The sequence below is a fragment of the Bison bison genome, unplaced genomic scaffold (genome assembly GCF_000754665.1).
Source record: "Bison bison bison isolate TAMUID 2011002044 unplaced genomic scaffold, Bison_UMD1.0 scf7180017864337, whole genome shotgun sequence".
NCBI classification, from domain to species: domain Eukaryota; kingdom Metazoa; phylum Chordata; class Mammalia; order Artiodactyla; family Bovidae; genus Bison; species Bison bison.
The window spans coordinates 938,847-957,689 of NW_011494909.1; the positions used below are offsets into that span (position 1 = coordinate 938,847).

The window sequence follows — 18,843 nt, forward strand, 5'->3', positions numbered from 1 at the left end:
TTTTGATATTTGGCAAAACTAATACAATTATGTAAAGTTTAAAAAAAAAAAAAAAAAGCAGGGTGACAATATACAGCCTTGACATACTCCTTTCCCAATTTGGAACCAGTCTGTTGTTCCATGGCTGGTTCTAACTGTTGCTTCCTGCCCTGCATACAGATTTCTCAGGAGGCAGGTCGGGTGGTCAGGTATTCCTATCTCTTTAAGAATTTTCCACAGTTTATTGTGATCCACACAGTCAAAGACTTTGGTATAGTCAATACAGAAGAAGTAAATGTTTTTCTGGAACTCTCTTGCTTTTTCTATGACCCAATGAATGTTCACAAGTACAGTCATTGATAATCATTTCTATGCTTTTGAGTAACTGCTTTGTCTGGGATATTTTAGGAACGCAATTTTTGGTTTAAGAATTTCTACAGGTGTCAAAGCACACCTCCATCTGTCAATCATTTTATTCTGTTGTATTCTACCTTTTCTACAGTGAGTTTTCAAAGCTGATTAAGGATCTCTTAGCATCAGAAACACTGAAGTATAAACAAAAAAGGTAAAACCTGGCCCCCAGACATGACATCATGTGTATTTTTTTAATTAAGAAAATTTTTTGGATTGAGATATAGTTGATTTACAATATTATATAAATTCCACGTATACAACATAGTGATTCAAAACTTTTAGAGATTTTACTTCATTTAGTTACTATAAAATATTGGCCATATTCTCTGTGTTTTACAATATAGCCTTTAGCTTATTTATTTTTTACAAAGTAATTTATATCTCTCAATCCCGTATCCCTATATTACCCCTTCCCATTTTCCCTCTCCCCACTGGTAACCACTAGGTTGTTCTATCTGTGAGTCTGTTTCTTTTTTGTTATAGTTATTAGTTTGTTTTATGTTTTGGATTTCACATATAAGTGATAACATGTAGTATTTAGCTTTGTGTGGCTTACTTCACTAAGCATAAAACCTTGCAAGTCCATTCCTATTGTTCTGAATGACAAATTTACATTATTTTTTATGTCTGAGTTATATTCCATTATATGTGTGTATGCCACATCTTTATTTATCTGTTGATGGACACTTAGGTTGTTGCTGTATCTTATCAATTATAAATAATACTGCCAGTACTTTGGCCACCTCATGCAAAGAGTTGACTCATTGGAAAACACTCTGATGCTGGGAGGGATTGGGGGCAGGAGGAGAAGCGGACAACAGAGGATGAGATGGCTGGATGGCATCACTGACTCGATGGACGTGAGTCTGAGTGAACTCCGGGAGTTGGTGAGGGACAGGGAGGCCTGGCGTGCTGCGATTCATGGGGTCACAAAGAGTCGGACACGACTGAGCGACTGAACTGAACTGAACTGAGGAACATTGGGGTTCATGTATCTTTCCAAATTAGTGCTTTTGTTTTCTTCAAATATATACCCAGGAGTTGGACTGCAAGGAGATCCAACCAGTCCATTCTGAAGGAGATCAGCCCTGGGATTTCTTGGGAAGGAATGATGCTAAAGCTGAAACTCCAGTACTTTGGCCACCTCATGCGAAGAGCTGACTCATTGGAAAAGACTCTGATGCTGGGAGGGATTGGGGCAGGAGGAGAAGGGGACGACAGAGGATGAGATGGCTGGATGGCATCGCTGACTCGATGGACGTGAGTCTGAGTGAACTCCGGGAGTTGGTGATGGACAGGGAGGCCTGGTGTGCTGCGATTCATGGGGTCGCAGAGTCGGACACGACTGAGCGACTGATCTGATCTGATCTGATACCCAGAAGTGGAGTTTCTGGGTCATATGGTATTTTTTGTTTGTTTTTTGCTGTGACACGTGGCTTGTGGGATCTTAGTTCTCTGATCCAGGATTGAACCGAAGCCTGGCAGTGAAAGCAGCAATTCCTAACCACTGAACCCCTGAGGAACTACTTAGCATTTATAATTGTTTTTAACCTCCTGGCCAAGAATAGCGGTAAGGTTTACCCATGTATAATTGACATAACCTTATCAGGCATTGGGTCTCTCTGATGTTCCCTGTCACTGAATATTGTGCCCTGACCCTCAAGTGCTTCAAGATTTACAGAGCATCTGAGTCGGACTGAACAAGAATACAAAAGATCCAATAACCAATAAAACTACTCACTTTGGAGGATCTCTTGAGATAACAATGTTTTATTAGTTTCATACAATCTATCAACTATAATCTGCAAATAAGTAGAAGGTAAAAATGACTTTCTGGAAGATGAAATTTTATCAAACTGCACAGATCTTTGTGTTTGTTTGAATGATTTTTATGAAATAGGGCAAGCATACTTCAAAAAACAGAATTTATCTGTTTGCATCATCCTTGGGAAACAAACTAACTTTTAACTTTCCTGAGTGAAGAAAGAATTCCTGTAAAGAGATATAGGAAAATCAACCCACACCAGGTCCAACAGCATCAGTTTTCATCAATTAATGAAGCTGTCTCCTGGACCAATGGCTCATATGCTCAGTCAGTTTTCTAAAAGCGATTATCACCATCGGCTTTACTCCATTTCAGTCAACTGCACATCACTGGTGGGAAAAACAGAAGGCCTTTTACCTCTGGAGGGAACTGCAGAAGGCCCGTCAGCAAGTTCAGCCTCCCTCTATGGGGCATCCCAATAATAACATCCGTTACTCCGCTGTAAGCCGCCATTTTCAGCAGCTCGTAGAAAAAGCCCATCATGCTTTCTGATCCTTCGCCTCCGTATCGCTTCACTGTGGCAAACTTGGTGGCCAAAAAGTGGTCAAACTCCTGTGGAACACCACATCAGACACGCTAGTTACAGGAGAGCCGACTACCTGGGTCAAAGCCAAACACATTTAAGGAGCCCCCGCACTGCTTCAAGCAGCTACAACAGGGTCTATTCAGTGCAGACCCCAGAGATGAAGAGAAGTCACTCAGAGCCTGGCAAGAAAGCCCTGCCGAGGACACCAGGCAGCAGTGGGAACACTGAGGAAACAACCCCAGCGCTAGAAGAGCTCACCCCAGGAGGAATCCCCTCAGAAGGCCAGGCCTTTTCCAGGACTTGAGTTTTAGTTCAGGGCTCTATAGTATTTCATCTGGGCCGCAAACTAGCCATCCACCCATGTTACTGGGGGCAGGGGCCTTGTCATATTGATAGGCTCAAGTCCTGCGCACAGTCCTGGACACTCAATCCTATTAATCTATACTGAGTGCCTCTTTCATGTATAGTTCCTTTCTCTTTTAAAATTTTTTACCTGTTTAAAATCTTTTTTAAACTTTTTACTTTGTGTTGGGGTATAGGCAAGTAACAATATGGTGATAGTTTCAGGTGAACAGTGAAGGAACTCAGCCATACATATACATGTATTCCTTTTTCCTTTTTTAATCCCTTCGGGTAATTAAAAGAAGAATCAGATCTTAAGGACTTTGCAGTCTTTTATGAAGGGAAGAGCCTCTTTAGACTTCCCTAGAGGCTCAGACGGTAAAGCGTCTGTCTACAATGCAGGAGACCTGGGTTCGAGCTCTGAGTTGGGAAGATCCCCTGAAGAAGGAAATGGCAATCCACTCCAGTACTATTGCCTGAAAAATCCCATGGACAGAGGAGCCTGGTAGGCTACAGTTTGTGGGGTCGCAAAGAGTCAGACATGACTGAGCAACTACACTTTCACTTTCACAAAGGGAAGACACAAATACATAGAAAGTATCGACTCTGAGGAGAACCAACAGTTCTGGTGGTTGGAGAGCTACCTCTTTCTACTCAGAATAAAGTGGTGTGTGTTACACTGTCTGTTGTGTTGAGGCCATGGGGGAATTGTGGCTACATTCAAACAATTCATGTCTTAACTCCCTCTCTTCAATATTTATATGTCTTTGGAGAAAAAGAGCTGAACAATTCCTTTGATATTAGCTGCTACTTTATACCTGAGATTCTAGCATTAATTTTGACAGGTGTTTTCGCTCTTCTGTGGTAAATGCCTCCTTCTTCAGTTCCTCAAACCGCTTGGCAAACCAGTCTTTCTCCTCCTGGCTCTGAAGCTGAGAGGTTTCGATAGAAATCTGCCCACAGTAGATCTGGTTGAGATAGGCAACGACTTCCTCAAGAGAGGCCTCCTCCTTCCTCATGTTCAATAATCCTACAAAATGGAATCAAAAGGGTCGCTTTAAGGAATAGTCAACCAAATATAAAACATACCAAGATCCTTATCTCAATTCAGAGCATTTCATTCTAAATAACTGGGGTCATCATCAATGGTTATCCAGATTTTTCTAAAAGCAAAACTAAAAATATGGCCATTTGTGTACATGATTTGAACACAGAGGATATGGGCCCTGTCAGAAGACAATTCTAGAACCTCGACACTACTCTCCCAGACAGTGTCGGAATGTGCCCCTTGCTGTCTCCTCACACCCATGGAAGCCTCAGCTACAGCAGGCATGACTGCAGTTCTTCAAGAACAGAGAAAGGAGTCCCGCCTCACTGGCAGTTAACTGGCACACGGACAGTCGACAGCTGATGACTTTTACCTGTGGTATTAAAGGGTCCCTGCAGAGTCTGCACCAGGGCTTGGATTTCAGGCACATTTTCCTGCAGGGCTTGACCAGTGAAGAGTGGGTTGATTTTGGCAGCTTTATGCCCATGCTCACAATACACCGTCACCAACCTGGCAAGGCCATGGTCCACTGATTGAGTGGAAAAACAACAACAACAACAATAGAACAATACAGTTTAGGAAATGCCCACAAATCACAAAATCAGTTTTCAAAGAAGCCTTTGCAGCTTTGGACATTTTTAATATGCGGTTCCTACCCACCACAGCTGCCGGTGGTTTCCAGGATTAAAAACTAGCAGAATCCAGGAAAACACACTTATTTCCTTAAATTTATCTCCTGAGAGCAAAAGCCACTGAAAAATAACCAGAAGGAACCAGAATTATGGGTGCACATTTGTGGAAATAACTATGCACATGGATAGATTTTAAAAGAAAACACCTCAAATTGAAAATAACTGTTAAAATACTATAATTTTAATTATGGATAATTATAGTCCTCTTAATTATTATTTGAGTTTTTCATATTGTACATTAAAAAAAAACAGAGACAGTTTAAACTGCAAAATCAATGTTACATTTCCTTCCTTACGTCCTCCAGGTACACATTTTATAGACTCATGAAATCATAGACCAGGAAAAAAAACCTTAGAAATGATCTTATTACTACATAATAAAAAAAAACCCCTTTATTTGTAGCCTTAAATGAGTAATTCTCCAACCTCTTCTTAAAGGGGAAATCACTGTATTTCAATGAATCTAATTCTATCTTAGATGAATTTTTTTTAATCTTAGATGATTTTATATTGAGCCAAAAGCTGCTTTTCTTCCCTTTTGCACATGTAAGCCCTTCTAAAATTTGGAAGAAAATCCTTCAAGACCACAACTTCCAATATCATCTATAAAATTACATCCTTAGTGGAATTAAGTTAATGGTAAATATACAGGGTTATTATCACCATTCTCACCACAGTTTACTAGCCCTCTTTAAAAAAAAATTAATTATTATTGGACTTCCTGGTGGCACAGTGGATAAGAATCTGCCTGCCAATGCAGGGGACGCGGGTTTGATTCCTGGTATAGGAAGATTCCTTATGCCTCGCAGCAACTAAGCCCCTACACCACAACTGCTGAGCCTGAGTGCTGTAACTACTGAAGCCCTCTGGCCTAGAGCCTGTGCCCTGCAACTAGAAAAGCCACCGCAGTGAGAAGTCCAAGCACTCCAAGGAGATAGTAGCCTCTGCTCTCGGAAACCAGAGAAAGCCTGCACAAAGCAGCTAAGGCCCAGCAGAGGTAAAAATAAATACAAATAAATAAATATATATATATGTATGTATTTTATGTTTTGACCACACCCACACCACATGTGGGATCTTAGGTCCCTGATCAAGGATCAAACCTGGGCCCCCTGCATTAGAAGCATAGAGTCTTAACCACTGGATGACCAGGGAAGTCCCCTACTAGCCCTCTTGTGAAAACATTCTCTTTAGCAAACCACATCTAGTTAAGAGATCACTGCTTCAGTTTCTCACTGAAAATCCAAGCTTTCAGTGATAGTCTACAACACGGATAGGGGAGTTGGCACAAAAGGATGCTGTTCACCCCAAAGAATACATAGCACCTACTATTCTTGAAGAGAGAGAGGCCTCTTCCCCTCCCACTTCAGAGCACATCCTCCACCCATCCTCACCATCTGTTTTCTCTCAGACTCTTTATTTCACTGCTCTGGTTTCTTCTGCTGCTGCTGCTGTGCTCAGTCGTGTCTGACTCTTTTCGACCCCATGGACTGTAGCCCGCTGGGCTCCTCTGTCCATGGAATTTTCCAGGCAAGAATACTGGAGTGGGTTGCCATTTCCTCCAGACCCAACCCCGTATCTCTTCCCTCTCTACCTCCTAGATCCTTCCACTGTGACGTCTAGAATTCCATCCGTTCTGTGATTAACAGATCTCCCTATGTTTTTCACCTCTTCCCTAAACGTTCCTTATACTCCAGTCTTCACAGGAATCTGTTTTCCCCTGAGGACACCAGTAAATGGTGCAATTACTCATCACCCACACCCACGCCCCTCCAGCAGGGTGGGTGGAGTCAACAACGCCTCATTCCTCACTGATCTTTCCCTCCTGTTAGTCCTCTAACCCTCTACAAACCCCAGTCATCTGAGGGACATGCCACAGTGCTGATGACTAATCCCCTCTGGCCAAAAATCATCATCAGATAATGTTGTAGGAGAATGCTTATTGGATGTGCCAATTTGTTTAGAAGAAAAAAAGACTAAAAGACACTATATATCATATGAGCCTGAGCTGTGTTAAAATGTGTATTGTACCTATATGTTTTCATGACAAAATGTATCTAGCATTTTAGCACCTACATACTTCATATATGTCTCTTCATTTGCATATATATTTCATATGTATAAAGGAAATAGACCAAAAAGTTAGTGATGATTCTATGTCAAAATTCCCAATTTTCCTTGCTTAGCATATTATCTAAGTTTTTCATAGTGAACATGTCCAATAGAGCTCTTTATTTATTTATTTATATTTTGGGGGGCCATGCCACAAAGCTTATGTGATCTTAGTTCTCTGACTAGGGACTGAATCTGTGCCTGTGGCAATGGAAGCACTGAGTTCTCCACTGGACAGATGCTGACGGTAAAGCTCCAATACTTGAGCCACCTGATGCAAAGAGCTGACTCAATGGAAAGGATCCTGATGCTGGGAAAGATTGAAGGCAAAAGAAGAGGGCAACAGAGGATGAGATGATTAGATAGCATCACCAATTCAATGGACATGAATTTGAGCAAACTCCATGAGAAGGTGAAGCACAGGGAAGCCTGGGGTGCTGCAGTCCATGGGGTAGCAAAGAATTGGACACGACTTAGCAACAACTGTGCCTAGACTGCTTGTGTGAACAAGATGATTTAAGCTGAACACCTGCTGTCCTTCTGGGAACCTGGGATTTTGGTACATGCAGAGGGTGCTTACATGAACCTCTTCCAATAAAAACTCTGGGTGCTGAGTCTCTAACAGGCTTCCCTGTTAGAACAGGAAAGTGTTCTCACAGGAACACTGCACATCTGTTGCTGTGTTTCTTGAAGAGAAGGGCATAGTGTGTGACCACCATAAGAAAAAGAGCAGAACGAAGACTGCACAGCGGGTCCCCCAGACCCTTCCTGTGCCTTTTCCATTACAGTCCAGCTGTGCATCCTCATCACACCTACTAAACCTCAGCCAGGAGTCCAGCCATACACTATGTGATGTGAGTCCCTTCTGGAGACTCTCTAAGTGTGGGGTGGTCTTCAGGACACACATTATGGATGACACAGGAGCTAAGTATCTTAACAGTTGTGCAAATGTTACAAATGCATATGGACAAATGCATATTCTGGGCCACAGGCTCTGTGCCCCAAATTTCTGGGCTGAAATATAGACAAGCGCATATTTCAGGTTGTAGGCTCCAAGTTTCCAGGCTGAAATTTGGACAAGTGTATATTTTTCCGGCCCCACTTTCTGAGCACCAACTTTCAGCACCAGGCTGAAACATGAACAAGTGCATTTTATCTGCGGAAGAGTCAGCTGAAGCCCAAACAGGTTAAGTGATCTGCAGAAAGTGACAGAGATAATGAAGAAGCTGGAATTTGAACTATTTGTACTTTAGTGTACTTCCCTGATAGCTCGGTTGGTAAAGAATCCACCTGCAACAAAGGAGACCCCGATTCGATTCCTGGGTGGGGAAGATCCACTGGAGAATCAATAGGCTACCCACTCCAGTATTCTTGGGCTTCCCTGGCGGCTCAGCTGGTAAAGAATCTGCATGCAATGTGGGAGACCTGGGATCAATCCCTGGATTGGGAAGATCCCCTGGAGAAGGGAAAGGCTACCCACTCCAGTATTCTGGCCTGGAGAATTCCATGGACTGTATAGTCCATGGGGTGGCAGAGTCAGACATGGCTAAGTGACTTTCACTTTGATTTTAATCCAGCGTTTCACCTGTTATACCACAACAAAAATTGAAAAGGAAGTCGAGCCTACCACAAAAGAGAGGGGAGAACTAGAAGTCCACAAAACATTTAAAAAACCATCTAAATTTGAAAAATTATTTATTTCTTGGCTGCACTCTGTCTTCATTGCTGCTTGTGGGCTTTCTCTAGCTGTTGCGAGCAGTGGCTACTCCCTAGTAGTGGTGCGCCCACTTTTCAGGGCGGTGGCTTCTCTTGTTGCAGCTCGTAGGCTCTAGAACATAGGTTCAATAGTTGTGGTGCACAAGCTCAGCTGCCCCAAGGCATGTGGATCTTTCCAAACCAGGGATCGAACCAGTATCCCCTGCATTGCAAGGTGGATTCTTAGCCACCACTGAACCACCAATGAAAGTGAAAGTTGCTCAGCCATGTCCAACTCTATACGACCCCATGGACTGTACAGTCCATGGAATCTCCAGGCCAGAATACTGGAGTGGGTAGCCTTTCCCTTCTCCAGGGGATCTTCCCAACCCAGGGATCGACCTCAGGTCTCCTGCATTGCAGAGGGATTCTTGATCATCTGAGCCACCAGGGAAGCCCAGGGAAGTCTAAACATTTTTAAAAAATCTCTAATGTCGTAAGATTTTCCCCTGTTTTTCTTATAAAGCCTCCAGTAAAGCCTCCTATTATTTCTCTCTCTCTCTCTCTCTTTTTTTTTTTTTTTTTTTGGCCACGCACTGCGCGGTTTGTGGGATCTTAGTTCCTCCACCAGTGATTGAAGCTGGGCCTTAGCAAGTGAAAGCACCAAGTCCTAACCACTGGACCACCAAGGAACTCCCAAGGCTCCTATTATTTCTAATATTCAACACACCTACAACTTCACTTCAGCTACTAAAACTCATTGCTAAGATCAGTAACCACTGAACATTATTTGGAATCTTATAGGCCCCATCTCCTAATCATCTCTAAATTCCACCATTTCCCCCAATCCTTCATAATGAAATTTTATGCCTATGAATCACCAATCCTAAGCTGTTGAATTTCTATAATCTAACAATAAACTATCAGCAATAGAAATTAAGGAAACAACCCCATTAACTGTAATATCAAAAAGAATAAAATTCCTAGGAATAAACCTGTCTAAGGAGGTAAAAGACCTGTACTCAGAAAACCCTAACCCTAACCCTAATTTTTTTTTAAACTATAAGACACTGATGAAGCAAATAGAAGATGACACAAATGGATGGAAAGATATACAGTGTCCTTGGATTGGAAGAATTAAAGAATTGTTAAAATGGCCATACTTCTGAAGCCAATCTATAGATTCAGTGCAAGTCCTATCAAAATACCAACAATTTTTCACAGAACTAGAACAAATAATTCTAAAATGTGTATGGAAAGTGTGAAAAGTGAAAGTGTTAGTCGCTCAATTGTGTCTGACTCTTTGTGACCCCATGGCCTGAAGCCCACCAGGTTTCTCAGTCCATGGAATTCTCCAGGCAAGAATACTGGAGTGGGTAACCATTCCCTTCTCCAGAGGATCTTCCCAACCCAGTGATCAAACCCAGGTCTCCTGCATTGGCAGGCAGATTCTTTACTGTTTGAGCCACCAAGGAAGCCCTTGTGTATGGAAATCCACCTCCATTTCAATTTAGGATTGTTGATAAATAGAACTCAAGCTTACCTGGAAGCTGAGGTTTACAGAGGTTAAAGTACGAGCTCTTTCACTAATACCCAACTACAAAGGACACATATCATGGGTCAAATTTTAACTCCTGAAACCACTGCCATCCAAAAAGGTCACTAGAAACAAATTCAAGATCTCTTTGAAGCCTTACTACAGTGAAAACCTTAATAAATGAGGTATTCATCCTATGTTGGCCTTGATACTTGCTTGGCCAAGATAAACATATGGAGGAGGAGGAGGAGGAGGAAGGCACCATAACTTGACTACACTTCCTCCCATTTCTCTGTGTACCTTGGACGTCGAGCTGCCTTGTGTTCATTTTCAGTAGGGTTTGTGAATACATTCTCTGTGTACCTTGGACGTGGGAGCTGCCTTGTGTTCATTTTCAGTAGGGTTTGTGAATACATTCTCTGTGTACCTTGGACGTGGGAGCTACCTTGTGTTCATTTTCAGTAGGGTTTGTGAATACATTCTCTGTGTGGGAAGAAAACCTTAGAGTATTTAAATGGCCAAAGGGGTTGAGTGTGGTGATACTAGTTATTTTCCAACATCTATTTTCCTCTTCTCTTTCAAAATAACTTTTAGCTGGAAGGTGGCCGCCCTGAAGAAAGACTATGCTTTCTAATCTCCCTTGCAAGGATGTACAGACGTGTGACCAAGCTCTATTGGACAAACATATCTTATATATACGTCCCTTATTGACTATAACAATGTTTGGCCGTAGTGGCCACAGACCTCCTGCTAGAAAATCATTTAGTGTTGGAGAAGGAAATGGCAACCCACTCCAGTATTCTTGCCTGGCAAAGTCCATGGACAGAGGAGCCTGGTGGGCTGCAGTCCATGGGGTTACATGACTGAGCTTGTGTGCATGAGGGTGGAGGGTGACAGTTTGGTAGCAACAAACTGGTAAAACTAAAAAAAAAAAAAAGAAAAGAAAAAAAGAAAATCACTTAGTGTGACATAAAATACAAATTCCTGGACCTCATCTCAGGCCACTGAATGAGAACTGGGATGAGGGTGAGGCAAGGGAGGGCAGCTTGGGAACTAGCCTTTTAAACATCATTCAGAGTGATCTGAATGCACACTTCAGTTTGAGGGAAACTGACAGGCAAAATTAGACACTCCATTTGTCAAGTGAAATAAGATATAGTCTTACTCTCAAGGGATTAGTCATCTAGCTGACCAAAATGCTGTTCGTAAAGAAACCTGTTGCACTCAAGAAAGAGAAATCAAGTTTTATTCTGAATGTTTCCTGAGATCAAGAACACAATATTGAGATTTCAGTATGTGATCTACTACTCAAAGGTCAGGTGTTTAGATGATGAAGGGATCCTAATTGTTAATCCAATAACTGGACCAAAGATATAAAATGGGACCTCCCTGGTGGTCCAGTGGTTAGGACTTCAGACTCTCACTGTCCAGGGCCAGGGTTCAATCTTTGGTCAGGGAATTAAGATCTCATAAGCCACATGGCACAGCAAATAACAACAAATAAAAATTAAAAATGCCAAGTGACCTTCCTCTAACGACCAATCTGTGTTCATCTTCTATTCTGTGAGGATGAATAAACATACAATAATTTTGGAGCATAAACCAAATACTCAAAATTGGTCTCTTGTACATGAGAATGCAACTGATCCTCCAAAACCTGATATTCCCGTCTCCTAATCCATTAAAACCCGAGTAGCATAGTTCTGAATTCAGCAAAAAGTTTTAAGCTCCTAAAGAGGCTAAACAGAAGAGACGAATGGATAATAAATACCATGCTGAGGTCCGAGAACACTAACGCCCTCTTCACCCTAGTCACCATCGCGATCCCCAAAGATCCCCCTCACATCGGCTTCGGAGACAGCCCTGGAAAACGTTGTGTCCTTGGGTGAACTCCAGGAGCTGGGCTAACTTAGAACTTTTCCTGTAGCCCCGCCTCCGCAAACAGCTAAGTTCTCACACGTTTTACGACCAAGGAATGGAAAAGACAAGAGTTCACAGAACCATTCTGTGACCCGGACCCTGACAAGACGCAGGCCTATCCCTCTCGGCTCCCTGGCCTCCCCTTCCTCTCCACCCGCCTGCTCGCACACTGAGGCCCCCAGAAGTCCCAACCCTCAAAAGCACCCACCCCGGGCCCAGAAATAAGACCCCCTGCTTCCTCAGCCGCCACGCCCACCGGCCCAGGCCCCATCCTGACCTGGGGGGCGCGCCAGGCCGCCCTCGGGCTCCCGGCTCTCGGGCTTCCTCGGCCGGTAGCCATAGACACCCCTCTCTGTCTGGTAGCCGCGCCGGAGGAAGAGCGGAGAGGCCCGGCCGAGGCCCAGTCTTGCTGCTGCCACAGCGACCCAGGCCATGTCCCACCAGGGCCCCGGGGCCCAGAGATCTGAGCTGGATGTCCAGGGGCCGCGGCCGCAGGGAGGTCGCTCCGGCGCTGACCCACCGCCCGGGAGGTGAGAGGCCTTAGGAGGGAGGCGAGGGGAAAAACCCGCCCCCTAGACAACATTCCCACTCCTGATTGGCCAGGCCCAGCCCTTGAAGCCAATCCAGATCAGGGGCCCGCAAAGCCAAGCCGCGCGGCTGAGATCCAGCAACACTCACGAGGGCCTAGAGGCTGCGGAGGAAAGTCCTGCATTTGGGAAAAGGAGGAGTGCTGAGGGGAGTGTACCGGCTTTCTGTAACAAAGCTGTGTATGCTGGATATATCTGTGTATGCTGCAGTCTCCCTCCGGGAGTGATCACCCACCACCCCTCTCCTGGAAGCTCCAGAGCATAGACTCACACGCACCATGCAGGCTCCCACAGAAAGGAAAAATTAGCGACAGACTGCATGGAAGGTGGCTGGGACTCAGGTTCATAGGAAGGAGCCAGAAAATCAGTATCCCATCTCTGTTTGTATTTTTGTAAAAAATATTGAGGAGGACAGGTTCAAACAGGGGAGAAGGAGCCTGTACGAAAGCGATAGGAGTGAAGAAAAAACTGGATTTGGAAGATTTTAGATAATTGAGATTCTTGGTTGGTCTATCTCTGACACAGTTTCCCAAACTATTTTACTCCACGACTCACCTTTAATTTTACCAATATTGGGAGGTCTGAATGCTTCCCAGTTGGTCATCCATTCTTCCAGTCACCTGAGCAGCTGCACCCCCATACTCCCAAGAACGTTACACGTGTAAGCCTAAGATATCTTTCCACTGTACACACAGAGCCCTCTGCTGGGTTACAGAGATTAATAAAATACAGTGTCTGCCCCTAATCAGGTCCCAGTCCAGTTGCAGACTGAAGTCAATACACAATATGAGACACACGGTAATCCAAGTGTGTGCAGGTGCCCTGCAAGCATAGACAGGTGTGTCAGGGAAACCTCCAAGTGGAAGGCACACTAGAACAGAATCTTGAAGACTGACGAGTTAGGCAAATGTGTAAGGAGAGGAGCCCACCAAGGAGGGTGGGAAAGCATGAGCCCAGAAGCCGGGGCGAGGTTGCAAGGCATTGCAAGTGATTCTGAGGGGGTGGCAAATTGGGTGTGTATTAAGAAATGGGAGTGAAAAGGTGAAGATAGTATGAAATTGTTATTGAGGAGAGTAGTAAAGGTAGAATATTGTCTTTAAAGTTTTGAAGTTCACCCCGTTAAGGTCAGTGGCCATGAATATAGAGAGAAAGCACTTTCTGCTGCTTTGTGATTTTCTCCTGCCTTGGTACTGAGAAGGTCAGAAGGGTGATAACTGGTTCATTCAGGGCTGACGTTTTGCAGGCAGATGGGACAGAAAGGCCAAGATGCAAAGACGTTTAAGATATTGGTTAGAGGACGATTGAAATAACAAAACATGGGCTTTAACCTAACATTTAAAAAATGCTATCAAATATAAGAATGGGCAGATGGTAACAGAAAAGGGCCAGTGGGTTGGCAGTTCCAATGAGGTTGAAGACTAGGTAAATCCGGAGTTGGTTGAGAATCTCAGCTGGAACAGAAGGTTGCAGACAGGAAACAAAATGTTTAAAGTGGTCATTGTAGCGGTGATGCAAATGTTGATACTGACCAGGAAGCTTGTTGGCTAAAGTGGAGTGGGGAGAGTGTTTTCAGAGGTGAGGTCAAGAAACTGAGAGAACAGATATTTAGGTTTTTTGAGTTGCCATAAGGACAACCAGCCAGAAACTTCAAAGTGCCAGGCGTTCACACACAAACCCTTTTTCCTTTAAAATTTCATTCACACTCATGACTTTAATTAGCAATAAAAAAGGAATGACACGGAATACAAATCACCAGTATAACCTGTCTTCTGAACCCAGGATCCACACAAATATAATACTGCCTACCAGATATTTTTATTTTTGTGCATCATTTTGTGAGTCCATGATATGCTGTTGTGATATGTTGTTGTCTGTGAAGTGCTATGATGTTAAAATATGATCATTTTGCAAACTGGTGACCCACAGGTCCCATCTAAACTGCTTATATGGGGAGTTCCCTGGCAGTCCAGTGGTTAGGACTCAGTGCTAAGGTTCGAACTCTGTGCTATGTGTGGGTTCAATCCCTGTTGAGGGATGAAGATCCTACAAGCCACGTGGGATGGCCAAAAATAAAAAAATAAACTGCTAATATATACTTTGTTTGCCATCAGAAAGTCTTAATTTTTAAAATTGGATGCTTTTATTGAAAATGTGGAAGACTGCATATTAAAGTTTGGATCTGTGGTTTTTCTTAGAGATCTGACCACACTGCACTCATTGTCCTCCATGATGGTGATCAGCATGAGCTGAGTGGTTGCTGGTCTCTCTAGATGGGGTGTGTGGGTACCAGTTTTCAGTCCCCACCTCTCTTACCTTTATGTGGTCTGCTTGTCTGGACCCTATAGCTGCTTGTGTTTGCAAACTCTCGTCTGCTGTGGTTTGCCTGCCTCTTCTTTCACCCTTAATTAGAACCACACTTTCTGTGGTTCTCACTGTGCACCAGCAATACTATTTTTGGTTCCTCAAACATCCGTACTTTTCCTACTTCATGGTTTTCACACAACGTATTCCCTCTGCCAGGAAGGCTCTTCCTCCTGACCCCATCCCATCCCCAATAACACATACACCTGGAAGATTTCTATCCTCCTTCTCCACTGGCCCAGGAGTTACCTTCTGGGGGAAAAAAAAAGTGTTCTTGGCCATCTTGGGTAAATTAGTTCTTACTACTGTATGCCCTCCTAGTACTCCATAAATTTGCTTATTTTATTATACAATTTTGAAAAATATTTCTTGAATACCAGATATATCATAATTGTGGGAATCTAAATTTTTACCCACTTAGAGCATTACAATGATTCTGCCTCTACCTTCCTATGCATAATTACATATTTGATTAAATTAATGTAAGCTAAATATAAATATAATGAGCCTCCTTTGTGGGTGGTTCTCCCACTAAATTGTAAATGACAAGAGTGTGTGATTATGTCTGTCTACTGCATTGCTCTGTCCCCAGTACCTAATTTACTGGTGACCCATAGGTCCCATCTAAACTGCTGATATGGGGAGTTCCCTGGTGGTCCAGTGGTGAGGACTCAGTGCTAAGGTTAGGACTTGGTTCTAGGGTGTGGGTTCAATCCCTGGTCGGGGAACAAAGATCCCACAAGCCACATGAGATCAAACATCCAGTAATTCACCAGTAGGTGCTGAGTAAAAAATTTTGAGTATGAGTTAATGAAAGAAGAACATAGGATGCAGTGATTGGATATGAAAACTAAGTGGGGAGGTGGGGAGACATGACTTCTTGGCTTCTGACTTGAGCCACTGTGTGGTTGGTGATGCCATTAACAGATAAAGGTGCACAGGACAAGTAGAGGGCTGTGAGGCAGGATTAATTCCATTTTGGACCTTCTGATACTCAATGTCTGTGAGACTGCTCGGTGTAGACATCTGGTACATAATTGGACTCATGGGTCTAGAGCTCAGAAAACTCTTGAAGGTGGGTAACAGCAACTTTATTTTGCACGTTTGAGGGCTGATAAATCCCAGGCACATACAACTAATAAGCAACATTAGGACCTACATCCGTATTTTTAGCCTTGACATTAATACTATCCAGTTTCTTCCTTATTGCTATGATACTTGTTATATTATAAAAACATTATTCATTTTAGAGATCTGTCCTTCGAAAACCTCCATTCTTTTTTTTCTTTCTTTCTTTGTTAGTTTATTTACTACACCATGTCTTAGTTGTGGCATGTGGGATCTAGTTCCCTGACCAGGGCCCCTGTATTGGGAGTTTGGAGTCTTGGCCACTAGACCAGCAGAGAAGTCCCCAAAACCTCTATCCTTAACAAAACTTGTAATAAAGTAATACATTTTAAAATACAATCTTCAGTTTCTACTCACCAGTCCTTAAATTGAAGACAATAATGCAATGTACTCTTAGACTTGGGTTCCAGTATAAAATTGTATAATGCCTTTCTATCAGAACTAATATGTTTTCAAAAGATAAAGAATGGGTAGTGCTTCCTTCAAGAGCTCAGCTGGTAGACCGGAGGACTGTAGTAAGTCCAAGAATGGGGTATAATGATATGAGATCTGTGTCAGAGAAACCAGGACTTGAATCCAGGCCCTGCCACTTATTACTGTAGGAGAGAAGAAAATTTACCTTCTATCCATTCATGTTCTGCTTCTGGCGACTGTGAATTAAACTCAGAAAAGACAGATGAAAATAAGAAAAGGCGTATATTTCTTTCCTTTTCGGTGTGTGTGATCAAGCAGCATGTGGAATTTTAGTACGCCAGCCAGGGATTGAACCCATGCCCTCTGCAGTGGAAGCATGGAGTCTCAGCCACTGTACCACTGGGGAAATTCCAGCATATATTTATTGGTGTTAATATTTTTCATGCAAGGGGGCTTAAGAGAAAGGAATGAAAATCCAAAGGGGTGACTAGACTTTGGGCCTGGTATACCGTTTTAACAAAGAGTAATATACAATATTATGAAGAAGACACTAGGTAAAGGAAAAATGTTCTGAGCTCCTAGGAATGGTATACTGTGAAAAGTGACTAGGAAAGGTGTGGTAGAGAAAGGTTAGCAGTTTCTTATGCAGACTCAGTTCATCTCTGCTGGTAAGAATCATTCTCCTCTTACTAGTACGGGAGTCAGGAAACTTATATCATCTTTACAAATGGAACTCTATGTCATTTTTACAAAGGGAAATTTGTGCTTACTTTTAGGTAGAAAGGGAGAAGCCAGTTTCTCAATTGCCTTCAGCTTAAAATAATGAATATGCCAAAGTGAAATATTTGGGGTAGCATGCCCTGATCCCCTTCACGATATAGGCCCTAGGCAGATTCCTTTAACTCTTAGTCTGTATAGTTACCTGTAAAATATTTAAACTTTTATGTAAAACACACAAAGTTCAGTGATTAGAACAAAGAAGATGCTCAATAAGTATTAGCTACCACTATTATTATTGTTATTATTAAAGAAAGAAAGCGATTGAGATGATGGAGTTTTTTATGACGCTGAAGTGAGATGAAGGTCAAAACTGCCAAAGCTAAAGTTAAGATCCAAAGAAGCAAGGATACAGGACAGAGTCGTCTACATAGACAATGAAATGGCCCAGAATAATAGTGGGTCTCTTATGCAATTTTGTCATTATCAGTTTCTGCCTGTCTTCATTGAGGCCAGAAATAGTGCTTTATTCATTTTTATATTTTATTTTCAATACAGTATTGATTCATAGTAACACTTTGAAAATTGGATGCATAACATTGTCCAGAGAATAAGACAAGCCACAAATGGGAGGAAAATATTTGCAAAAGATGGATCTGACCATAATGATGGATAAATGTCTTTATACATCTATTTAAACCCACAGAATGTATAGCACTATGGATTAACTTTAAAGTAAACTATGAACTTTGGGTAATTAAGATGTGTCAGTGTAGGTTCATCAGCCACAACAAATGTATAACTTGGATGAGAGATGTTGACAGTGGGGGAAGCTGTGCATGTGTAGGGCCTCAGAGTACATTAGGAAACCTCGGTACCTTCCCCTTAATTTTGCTGTGAACCTTAAATATATAATATATAATATATTTAATATATTAAATATTTATATGCCCTAAAATATAACCTTAAAAAAAGAGAGATATTTTTTAAAATTTTACTTAAGTATAGTTGATTTACAATGTTGTATTAATGTATGCAGTACAGCAAAGCGATTCAGTTATAGATATATACACATTTTCTTCCATTAGGATTTATCATAGAATATTGAATATAATTCCCTGTGTTACACAATAGGACCTTGTTGTTTATCTATTCTATACATAATAGTTTTCATCCCCTAATCTCGAACTCCCAATCCTTCCTCCCACTTGGCAATCTTAAGTCTGTTCTCTTTGTCTATGAGTCTGTCTATTTCTGTTTCATAGACAAATTAATTTGGGTCATATTTTAGATTCCACATATAAGTGATATCATATGGTATTTGTCTTTCAAAAAAAAGACATATCTGATAAAGAATTAGTATCCAAAATGTATAAAGAACTCTTAAATACAGCAATAAGAAAAGAAAATGGGCCAAAGACCCTAACAGACAACTCACCAAAGAAGATATATAGACGGCAAATAAGCATATGAAAAGATGTTCCATATCATATGTCATTTGGGAATTGCAAATTAAAACAACAATGAGATAGGGATGTTGATAGTG

General features: G+C 42.2%; 1 protein-coding gene across 2 annotated transcripts in view; it reads right to left on the reverse strand.

Annotated features, from left to right (window-relative positions):
• The window catches only part of DHTKD1 (dehydrogenase E1 and transketolase domain containing 1), a 48,826-nt gene extending 36,177 nt beyond the window's left edge, over positions 1-12,649 (reverse strand). For both annotated transcript variants that reach the window (XM_010854097.1, XM_010854096.1), the window contains exons 1-4: positions 12,368-12,649; positions 4,508-4,663; positions 3,905-4,116; positions 2,576-2,770 (exon numbers count right to left, since the gene is read on the reverse strand). In XM_010854097.1, coding sequence (XP_010852399.1) covers positions 2,576-2,770; positions 3,905-4,116; positions 4,508-4,663; positions 12,368-12,524 — 720 coding nt within the window. In that variant the 5' untranslated portion in view covers positions 12,525-12,649. The remainder of the gene's footprint in view (positions 1-2,575; positions 2,771-3,904; positions 4,117-4,507; positions 4,664-12,367) is intronic.
• Positions 12,650-18,843: the final 6,194 nt, after the last annotated feature.